At 34.9% G+C, this 11,606-nt stretch overlaps 2 protein-coding genes across 2 annotated transcripts; one reads left to right on the plus strand and one right to left on the minus strand.

The window, feature by feature from the left end:
* Positions 1–457: 457 nt before the first annotated feature.
* LOC106411475 lies at positions 458–4,203 on the plus strand. Its single transcript, XM_013852243.3, has 10 exons — positions 458–704; positions 890–1,043; positions 1,232–1,359; positions 1,452–1,496; positions 1,598–1,651; positions 2,146–2,250; positions 2,342–2,545; positions 2,654–2,739; positions 2,858–3,657; positions 3,755–4,203. Exons 1-10 carry the CDS (start codon positions 477–479, stop codon positions 3,937–3,939), a joined length of 1,989 nt encoding a protein of 662 aa, XP_013707697.3. The 5' UTR covers positions 458–476; the 3' UTR covers positions 3,940–4,203.
* Positions 4,168–6,180, minus strand: LOC106411476. The gene is made up of 2 exons (XM_013852244.3): positions 5,889–6,180; positions 4,168–5,630 (listed from the first exon to the last, which is right to left on the minus strand). The coding sequence occupies exons 1-2, from the start codon at positions 5,982–5,984 to the stop codon at positions 4,380–4,382; spliced, it is 1,347 nt and encodes a 448-aa protein (XP_013707698.1). The 5' UTR covers positions 5,985–6,180; the 3' UTR covers positions 4,168–4,379.
* Positions 6,181–11,606: the final 5,426 nt, after the last annotated feature.

Below are 11,606 nucleotides of genomic sequence, written 5' to 3' on the forward strand. Positions count from 1 at the left end.
TTAGGGTTTAGAGTTGAGAAATAATGTTTTGGGGATAAGATTTCAAATTTTGAAAAATAAAAAAATTAAAATTTTCAAAGGATAAAATTAGAAAGGTGCTATTTTGGTCATTGTAGTTTTTGAGTGCTATTTTTGTGATATAAACTTAGAAATGTGCTATTTTGGAGATTTGCCCTTTAGGTATTTCTTTCACTAATTTTGAATACATCATTTTTCTGACGTCGGGGTGTGGAAACAATTTTATCACACTTAAATATATATCTTTTGAAAATCAAAAGTGCATGAATCATCATCATCAGACAAAAGAGATCAAAGCAAATGTGCATGAATCATGTATTTTTAATGAATAATAACTTTCTTCAAAAAAGACTAGTCTTTTTCGTTAAACATCCAAAGCTTAAAAGTCATATATCTTATGTGTTAAGAAAAAGAAAAGAAAAGAATGGTATATACCGATTTTAATAAATTAATATTTGATGGAATTAATGGAAATGGAGCCCCTGAGGGTTATGTTTGTTTTCTCCGTACGCCTTAATAATTTGTCGTTTCGACGACAGCTCCTCTGCCTCCTCCGAAAATTTTCTTCTCATTTTATTTTCGCGTCCCATCACTTTCTCTCAGTGACTTTCTTTCCTGCCAAGCCCCGAGGATCGCTCTTGATTTTGTTCTCGGCGCACGCCCGATCTGCTGTTACTGTTATACTGGTGCGTGATCGGGACTTAAACCATTCGCTTTCCATTATCACTTAAAATCGATTCGTTCGCGTACACGTAACTGTCGTTGATTTGAATCGAGTAATATGTGATTGGTTTGTGTATATATATAGTTGCTTAGGGAATCTATACAGATTTCTACGGGATGCTGTGTTTATAGGACTTTGTGTGTGCAGTTGAATTCGATGGAGCTGGTGAAGCAAGATGGGAATGATTCTCTGGACATGCTAATCAGACGCGCCGTTGGAAAGGATCCTTTTCTTTCCTTCCCTAGGCCTGATAATAATCCAGTCCAGCTCTTCCAACTTCTCCATAACTTAGAACGTCCCGGTATGATTGGATCTGATATTGACTCGTACTTCTCTAGACTTGGAATCAGTGGATTAGGTGTTATATAGTTTTATGAGGCTTGCGAGGTTTATCGTGTTAGATGAAAGTGATGGTTGAATAGTGTGTGTGTGTGTGTGTCTTTGGGGTATTGTACGTGGGATTTATTTCATGCTCTATTTCGTTCCCAGGCTGGCCATTGCTGACACCTTTGAAGATAGAACTGCAAAAGTGTGAAAAGTGCACCAGGGAGTTTTGCTCTCCTGTGAACCATAGAAGGCATAGCCGTGTGCATCGGCGTCCAAGAAAGCCTGAAAAGGTACTTCTTTTGTTTTTATGTCTTTCCAACTCCTGGTTGATTTATTCTTTTTACTCAAAAGTCATCTGGAGATTGTGTTTGCATGATTCCAGGATTCCAGCAAAGAGAGGGATGCACTGGGGGAGTTTTGGGATAAGGTAGTTCTCACTCTACTCGTCTTTTCTTAGTTATTGCTAATTCGATTAGTTTTTTTTCCCTCTTGGTAATGATCATGTTCGATCCCTCCGGTAATTTTCAGCTCTCGGTAGTTGATGCGAAGGAGATTCTCTCATTGAAGAGCCTGATGCTGGAGGTAGTATAATTCAACTTTACATTTATTTGTGCACAGAAAAATTTCTTATCTTTAGTCATTAAAATGGATGGTGACTGGTGAGCATCGGATGAGTGTAGTATTGCATCTTCTTCTGTTTTCCTTAATGATTCATTTCATTGTTGTTTGTCACTTCGTTTTTAGGGTTTTGACTCTTTATGAAGGCCTAATAGCTCTTTCTCTTCATTTTGTGCAAGGTGTGATACAATAATAACACTGTAATATATGTTTCTAGAATACCATATGACTTCCTCAGGGTTACATGATTGATTTCCAAATAAATACGTTTTAGTTAAAAAGCAAGAGTAAAGCCTACTTAATTCGTATACATGCTCTCTCACGTCTGATGAGTATGCATACCTGATACATGCTGCCCATTTCTCTGGCATTCTATTTCTGCATCATGGACCTGTGTTACTGATCTATATGCTTTTCAGAGGTTTTCAGCTTAAGGTGCTTTGTTTTGATTCTTATAGGATGTTGCTGGGGAATCAGTTGAGTCCGGACTAGTGTCACTTATTGAAAAACCAGGATATACTGCTCTGCCACAGTATTATCTAAGAGCTGGTTCTGACCTTTTGGTATGGATTTCTTTTTTATCATTTTGGATAAAGAGTATCCTCAGTGCTCAACCTCACGCTGATATAGTGATACATGCTCCTGTTTCTCCAGGATATTATCCAGGCTAGAACACCTAGGTTTTCAATTTCTTCGCAGAAACTTTTTAGCATTCTCGATGAAGCAAGCGAAAAAACTTTCCTGTGTAACGAGGCTGCACCAATGCAAAAATACATATTTGACGGTGAAATTGGGAAAAATATGCTGGAGGCAAAAAATGTCGTTGCTTGCACAAGCATTCTTCTGGAACAGAAATTGGTAATTCTTTCTTTAAAGGTTTCAACATTGTCTCGAGTTGGCAGTGCAAAGTGTCTAATACGAGGACTTTGCTTACATGTGATTTATCTTTGTATTCTTAATGTAAAGATTAAAGCATGGCTTGCTGACAAAGATGCGGAAGCCCTGAGGTGCCAAAATTTACTGGTTGAAGAGGAAGAAGCTGCTCAGAGAAGGTGCGTGCTTATCAATTGCAGTGCTAGTCATATAGCGCTACTAAATGGAAGATTCTCTTATTCTGAATTGATTTCCAAGCGTTTAGTCTTATTCACTAGTATTTTATGTCTGGAGCAGACAAGCTGATCTCTTGGAGAGAAAGAAGAGGAAGAAGCTAAGACAGAAAGAACAAAGAGCAAAGGACCAGAAAAAAGAAGCTAAAGAAGATGAGAGTACCACATCAGAAGAACAACATTCCCCCGCTGAGTCATCAAGCCCGTTATCTATAGCTTCAGATTCCGAGGCGCAGAGATCAGATTCCATACCAATTGAGGATTCTTCGTCCCTCGAGGAACCTCAAGTTCTGGAAATGGACAATGGGAGAAACAGTGAAACTCAAGCGCCAATGGTTGATGATGATGGTTTTGGTAATGGCCAAAACATGGAAAGGCGAAGTGGGCGAAGGCAAATGGAGAAGAGATCACAGCATGGAATGCCGAATGGGTTCCACGGTAATCATGCGCCAAAACTTGGAGGCATCCGAAAGAATGGAACTAACAGAGACGTAAGAGGCAATATTACTAAAGTTTGGAGCCGAAAAGCCAATAACCCCAACTCGTTATCACCAGAAGCAGCAGTGGATGAACAGGATCAAACAAAGAACAGTGAAGTTCTGATTGGATCGGTGAGTGTAACAATCCAAAACACCGGAGAACATAACCAAACAAAAAGCAGTGAAGAGGAGCGAAGAATGAAGACTGTTGAGGGGAAACCCACATCGGAGAAATCAACTGTAAAAGTATGGAGGCCAGTGAGCAGTCAGGGAAGGATCGATGAAAACACAGACAAGAAGGATAAGATCTCAAGCTCAACTGTACTTCAAGTTAAAACCGCTCATCACATAAGCTTGCACGAAGCGAAGGCGTTTCTTGCAAAGAGTAAAACTTCTTCTAACTTGTCTTTTTTTTTTTTTAACTTCTCCCTATCGTTTAATTCCAATATTTGTTTACTCAAAAATCTGAATTGGCTTGTCAGGATGGAAAGAGGCAACCTCTGAAGAACACGTGACGTTGGTTCTGTCTCAGGAAACAGACATGTCAGGTAACAATAACACTCACGAATCTTCGAATGGTGTTATAACCGCCGCACGACCAAAGCACAGGAAGAAACGCGAAAAGGGTACCAAGGTAAAGTATGTTCCAAAACAGAGTATTCCTTAAGAAATCCAAACAAACAAAAACCGAGCTCGTCTCTGGACCGGAGTATCATTTTTAGGTATACCAAAAGTGCAGTATTAGCGAGAGAGACGTATGGTTTTTTTTTCTTTGCTTCTAGAGAGATTTTTCTTGATTTTAAGAGTCAATATTCTTTTTTGTTTACTTCATTTTCTCGATAGAAAGACATAGATCTGTTATTTTGTTGACCTTTCTCCGTTGTAGAGTTTAAAATTGAAAATTTTGAAATGAAATTGATATTTAGCCAAATCTGAAGTCTACCATATCGTAATACCATATATCAGTACAACATAGATTCCTACAATATATGTATAGTTGTTAGACCCCAATCTCTTACTAAATCACTGAACTGCTTCCAATGTTAGAGGGTTTAGTTCTGGTAATAAAGAAGATAGAAACCCTTTTTTTCTTTCTTTCTCAGTTAGTCAACTGAAACCTCCAGACCGTAACACCGGAAAGAAACTCCAACTGTTTCCTGGACTGTTGTTATCAGCTTCTCGCCCGACCTTCTCACTCGACCACCATTCCGTTCTCACCACTTCTTCTGAGTTATCAAACTTGAACTCTTTGCTCGACCCTACCGAAAACGTTCTTAACTTGTGACTCAGTTCGCTCTCTGTTTCTCCCCACGTTTTGTCACTCCATCTCATTGTAGGCGAAACCGCCTGGTACGTATCCATTTGATCATCTAAACCAACTCGGTTTAGCTTACTTGCAAAACAACGTGCTAAGTCTGCACCAGTCACCTCAAACGAAACTCTATGACCAGCCGTGAGAGCTTCATCGTTCCATGACGACCCGTGATCTGAATATCCAAAAACAGTGCCTTCAAGTGACGTAAGATTCCCAGAACCTATTCTTGAAACCATCTCTGCACCGTTTGAGCCGAGCCCTCCGCCACCATCAGGAGTCAGGGCACCTGAACCCAACCTCGAACCTGGACCAGCAGGCGTGATGGATCCAGAACCGAATCTCGACCCCCATTTACGAGCAGTGAAGTGCTCAAACCCCAAGAACTTTGGAGGTTCTCCGACACGAAACTCAATGATGGAGCATTTACCTGGGTAAGGAGAAGAAGTACCTGAACCAGGAGAGATTAGACTACCACCTGGACTTCCTGGATACACTTGATGCGACTGAAACTCGTAGTGCGCAGCTGAAAACTGTTGATCCATTCCCCCGCTGTTTCTCCGAGCTCGTTCCAGAGAAGACGTAAGTAACTGAGCAAAGGGAACTTCAGGGGAAGAAGGTGTTGTTGCAGAACTCATTTGACCTGACTCTGGAGGTGGCGTGAACGGCGCAGTGGATGGTCGAGTTGTGTAAGCAGAGTCTACAGGAGGAGTCACGGGTTGAGTTTCGTGAGCGTAAGGTCCAATCTCAAAGGCTGAAGACGGCTCGTTCAGGGAATATGTATTGATGGGCAAGGAGAGTAGACCATGAGGAGTGTGGGACATAGATGGTGGACCTGACTGAAGCAACGACGCAGGAGATGAAGGAGGAGCCATAAAGGGAAGAAACATAGAAGTTGAGTTGCTCGAAGAGTTTTGGACTGGAGCCACCGGAGCTGATCCGGATGCAACCGGTTCGGGTACAAGCACCGCGTGGCCGATACGCTTGTTATTCTTTTGTGATTTAAAACACCAGTACAAGCTCCAACAGCTTCCCCATTTTTTCTTCTGATGAATTTCATGAAAGAAAAAAAAAAGACAAGATTTTTGATCAGCTTCGGACAGAACCAAAGTCTATAACTTTCACTAACACTTCAAACAGACATAATATGTAATCAAGATCTCCTGTCGGAAAACGTTGGCAAATTAAGACGCAACAATTCTTATTAATTATTTTTTTTTTAAAACAATATTCTTATTTATGATGACAAGAAGAAGAGGAGGAAACATATGTACACTCCGGAAAAAAGGAGAGCTCGTAGTTACCTGCATCCTCGACGATTGTAGTCTTGACTCGGAGGAGGAGAAGATGGCAGAAGCAGCGGCGCTCACCGTATCAACGTTATTGTTCAGGTTTCTCATATCTTAGACTTGTTTTAACATCCAAGATTTGCACAACTCTACCACCACTTTCGGTCTCAACAATAAACGATGTAGATATTTTTCCCGGTAAAGATCAAAAGGAACAATGATCCTAAGTAAAAGAAATGTGAAACCGAAGAAGGATGAGTATAAATAAGCAAATAAGGCTTTGATTCTTATGAACTGTGATGAGTCTTCTCTCTCTCACCTCACCCGGTCGTTATCTTCCACAGTTTTCATTCAATTTCCCACGAGATATTGCCATGTCATCCAAATTGACGGTCGGGGACCCACGCGCTTCCATTTTTTTATTTCCTTTGGCAAGAAATATTCTCAATTATTGTATTAAACCAAGCCAAAAAAAAAACAACTTTTTTTTTGGGGTCAAACTACTAGCTAAAAAGGGTGAGTAACGCACAATAGTGAGTCCCCGATGCCGACAAATTGGCTTTCTTTATTTGGATCTTTTTTAAAAGGAAACTGAGTGACTAGAAAAAGAACAAACAAAAAAATTGTGATATAAAAGAATAAACCCTTCGTAATTACAGGGGATACCACTGAGGGTGTCATTATGGTGGGCGTCGCGAAACTCGTGAGTCTGGTCCGCTCTCTGTGTGTCTTTTGTTGGTTCGCGATAATCTCGTGACTGACTTACACAAATTTAGTTTTCTTCCAGATATAGTATTTATTACCACCAACCATTCATATAGTTATTGCTACGGTCGCGTTCGTGTATGGAATAAATCTATTAAATGGTTTTTTTTTTTTTTTTTTGCTATTATCATGTCACTTTTCTCTTTGAGTATAATACATCACTTTCTTATAAGAATATCACTTTTATCTTTTAAAGTTTAAAGTAAGGATATTACACACCTTTTGTTTTTGTATTTGATCCTTTTAATCCCTTGTTATATTATTATGTGACAGAATTTTGGACACCCATTTGCTCGAGTGTGTCCACACTTCAGGTACGTGTGATATTTACATTTTTCGATTACCTAACCAAGTAAAACTACATCTTGTTTTGTTCAGTTATTAGCTGCTTTACTCGTTTATTGTTTTATATCTACTAGTTTGGTTTCTTTGTTTTCATTAGTTTCTAGTTATTGTAGTCTCGAAAATTGAAAACCTAACTTTAAAATCTCATATGCTTACCGTAAATCTGCGTTTTAATAGTATCAGGTTAAAAGTTCATCCACAACATATTTGAAATATAAGTCATGTTTAAGCCAGTGTTCTAACTTTCAAATTATATTATATCCATTTTTGCTAGTCAAAGAAACAATGTCTTGGATCAGAAACTCGTAGGCACTGGTAGATAGACATAAACATAGTGATGAATGGTTTGGTCAACCTATACAGGTTATTGTTCTTTATTATATAGTATTTTCAGTATGTAAACCAGTAATAATCGTATAAAAAATTACCAGCTAATTTGTGGCCTGGAATGATAGATAGCATCTGCGTTAGAAAAAGCTGGATCCTTTTCAACGTGAATATCTAAACAAAATTGGTCTTCGAATCGGATCCTGCATGTAAGTTGGTGTGTTTGGCAGATTTGTATTATGTTATGATTTTTGTCACAATCGATTATGCATTTGTTTATAAAGCGTCCTAATAAAAAATATATATACAAAGTTAGCTATAAGACAACTTCTCTTGGTTCACAGAAAAGAAAGTCTTTTACCAAGATTCTTTTAAAAGGAGTCGATAATTACTTTGAAGACTTTTGAAGACAATTAAAAAGGATTGTCATGGAGTTTAAAGAGATTCTTCAGAATCAAATCGACCGGTTGTGAACTGCCTTGTAACAAGTATATTAGTTAATTTATGTAATAAGTAGTTATCTTTTGTGTGTTTCAAAAAAAAAAGTAGTTCTTTTATATTTTGTTTTCCATCTTTTGTAATTGTTATTTGCTTAAATCTAGAACCAGATGGACATGTTACTGGTCTTAGCCGCCATACTTTAGTTAATGGAAGATCTTCGAAGATGTATGAATTATGATTCAAATGATTTGTGAATGGTTAAACTAAACCAATGCGAGAAAACAAGATTTGAGAGGGGTTGATTAGTCGGTGTAAATCCCCTATATATTAATCGAGGATTTTTTAAAAAGTTATAATCTAAATTTTGTAAAAATTAAAAAAAAAACTCATCATATGTGGTAGGGGTAGACGTTCGGGTACCCATTCAGGTTCGGTTCGGATCTAATCGGGTTTCGGGTTTTCGGGTTTATAGATTTCAGCCAATTTGGGTATTTCTAAATTTTGGTTCGGGTTCGGTTCGGGTTCGGATAACCCATTTAAATTATTTTTAAAATTTTAATATTCATTATATGCTTAAAATTTCTCAAAATCTATAAATAAAAATAATATATTACTTATAAATTTGTATAATATATGTCAAAATACCTAAAATTAATATGTAAATTGGTTTGATTTAAATATTTGGATAGAAAATCAATAGATATTTCAAGCATTTTGGTGTTTTGAATATATTTTAGTCATTTTAGACATTTACTTTTGACTATTTATGTATATTTTCAAGTATTTTAGACAACTTTAAAGTATCTTATATATTTTGGATGTTTTTAATATATATTAAATCTAAAAATAAGTAATATATTTAGGTATATAAATCTATTTCGGTTACATTCGGGTACCAGAGATACTTGGTTCGAGTCGGGTTCGGTTTCGGTTCTTTAGATACCAAAATTTTGAACCCGTTCGGATATTTAATCAATTTTAGTTCGGGTTTGGTACTACTTTTTCGGATCAGATTCGGTTCGGTTCTTCGGATCTAAGTTTTTTGCCCAGCCCTAATATGTGGCACTTGTGTTCTAAATCATATTTCAAAGAATTCTAGAGCACCTTATATAAACTATAGTCTAAAAATTATATTCTCTAGCAAAATAATATTTCGCAAGCTATAGTTGGTCGCATATATCAAATCTTTATTGTTTCGCAGGCTTTCCTTAAATAAAACCTACGGAATTACCAAATGTAATTAAAATATATATATAGCAATTAATGATTTTAAACAATAAAGATTTGATAACAATTTGTATATTTTTATCATTTTTGTTTATTTTTTTTATTATTAAAATAAATTACATAATTACATTAATCATATAATAAAAATCTATTTTTTGTATATGTTGTATTTTGAATTTTTCAAAACGAGTATAAATTACTAAAACTGTTAAAAGTCTCACATAAACTTTTATGATGAAAGTTTAAATTTTTTTATATATTAAGATACAATGATTATAAGACCTTATGAAGAAATAATTTTATTTTAATAGGTTTTTATGTTAATATATAATTTTATGTTAATATATATATATATATATATCATATCATATCGTTTAAATTAAACTATACATCGTATGAAAATGTATACCTATATTTTGATATTTGCATTGAACATATATTGAAAAGTTAATATTTTAATTTTGAAATCTTCATTGTTTTTTAAATGACTATAAATTATTGAAATTATCCCACATTAAAAAAAATTCGCTGGTGTAAACTTTTGTTACACAAATATGCAAATAATCATAAAATCATATGAGTAGAACTTTGTTTAATAAATATCCATTTTAAAAGTGTACTATATATATATATATATGTTAATATCATTTAAATTTAATTATATATCATATACAATAGATAAGATTGATTGTTTTGATTTATTTACCCTAAAATGATTGCGAATAAACATGAGTGATAATTTGATTTATATGCACACGCCAATTTATTACCTAATAGTAACTTATTTCTTAATTATTTAATATATATACTTATTATTTTATTATTTCATAATATGCAGAAAAACATAAAATAAATAATAAATATAAAATATTTATTCTGCAAAAAGTGTAGATCTTAACCTAAGTATGTATCTTTTTAATTATTTTAAATCATAGGCATTTTCTAAATCTCAGGTCAAAACAAACAAACAAAATGAGAATAAACTTCAAAATCAATATTTATATCGAACAATAACCAAAATGAAAAAGAAAAAAATATTGAAGATAGATAAGAATGACACGTGAACGTAAACTTCTCATAACTATAATTAATTTTTAAATTACTAAATCATGATATAATACCGAGCTGACATAGTTTCATTGTAATCAAATAAATCCGAGATTTTTTGAACTAAACGTTAGGTTCTTATGCAGTAAGTGATTTTTTTACATATTTTTTTTAAAAAAATGGGATCAGTTCATCAGTAAACAAATTATATAATTAACAAAAAATTTAAAAAATTGTTTAAAGACCAAAATATTAATTCAATAAAGAATATAAATTTATTTTTCTGTATAATATTTTTTAAATAATTTTTATATAAATTTATTCTGCGCAAAGTCTTGTCCTAGTAAGAAAGATACGAGAGAAGGCTTTGTGGCTATGGACTAACAAGAAAGCGCACGTGTGCAAAGTGTAATGCCCTTTACGTGCGTGCGTACGAATGCAACCCTTTACCTTTCTCTCTTGATAAGAAAGTTATTCACTATTTAGAGTATACTATTTCACAAACAATGATAGAAGCTTAGAAAAAATGGCAGTGAATCTTTTTGTGTAAGCAAACAAAATCCATAGAAATGAGTTATCTTCCAAACATTTTCACTATCCTCTCTAGTCATGTAATCAATACATGACAACCAAATCAGTGATACCAATACATCAGGTGACCTGAAATTACACTTGTGATCATATATACAATGCTCGAAAAATCTGCTTAGCCAGTAAATCAAGAAGCCAACTAAACAAAGCTTCACTTATGCACACCTCTGGCTCTAGTTAATATATATTTGAACTATGAAAGTCTAAATACGGAATGAGAAAGTACATAGGTTGTGACTGTATTGTAGTTTGAGCGCAACATATTACGCTAGAAATTGTTTTATTCTTATTAACGCTGGAATATTTCAATCAGGTAAAATTTTCATTTTTCTCACTTACTCCACTCACTATTGAAACAACGGGAAATATACACTAAACACTACTCTAGATCACATAAGAGTAATTTTATTTTCCTCTCTTTTACTCATTTTTTTTATTTTTTCACTTTTTTTTTCCTCCCATTTCCACTTATTATATTCCTCTCATTTACTTCACGAACAACCAATCACACTTATAGATACAGATATAAAGAAGCATAACTAAAAATATATCATTATTGATAAAAATTTACATCCAAAGGTGGTCGGTCATCCACTAGCAGTCGCATGGATATCTAGTAGACATTGAACATGATATAAAGTGACAAATAGGTGGAATAATCAATGGGAATCTTCATTCACATCCCTAAATAAAAAAAAACATTTCGAGCCTATGACCTAGCTTAGCTATAGCTACTCCATAACATATATGAAAAGAGTTTATATAATTAATTTAGAAGTTGTGGAAAGTTATAAGATGATTGGTAGGGAGAGGACTCGAGAAAAAGGGTTGGGGGGGGGGGGGGGGCAGCCAATGGGCCCTATTTCTTTCCCAACATCCCACATGCACACTACGTCTCTCCATTCTCTTTCATTCCGTATTTCACAATCTCACTTACTCAATGATTGTAATGTATTAGCCTATAACTAATGTTCTAGTAAACCAAGCAGT

The sequence above is a fragment of the Brassica napus genome, chromosome C7 (genome assembly GCF_020379485.1).
Source record: "Brassica napus cultivar Da-Ae chromosome C7, Da-Ae, whole genome shotgun sequence".
NCBI lineage: Eukaryota > Viridiplantae > Streptophyta > Magnoliopsida > Brassicales > Brassicaceae > Brassica > Brassica napus.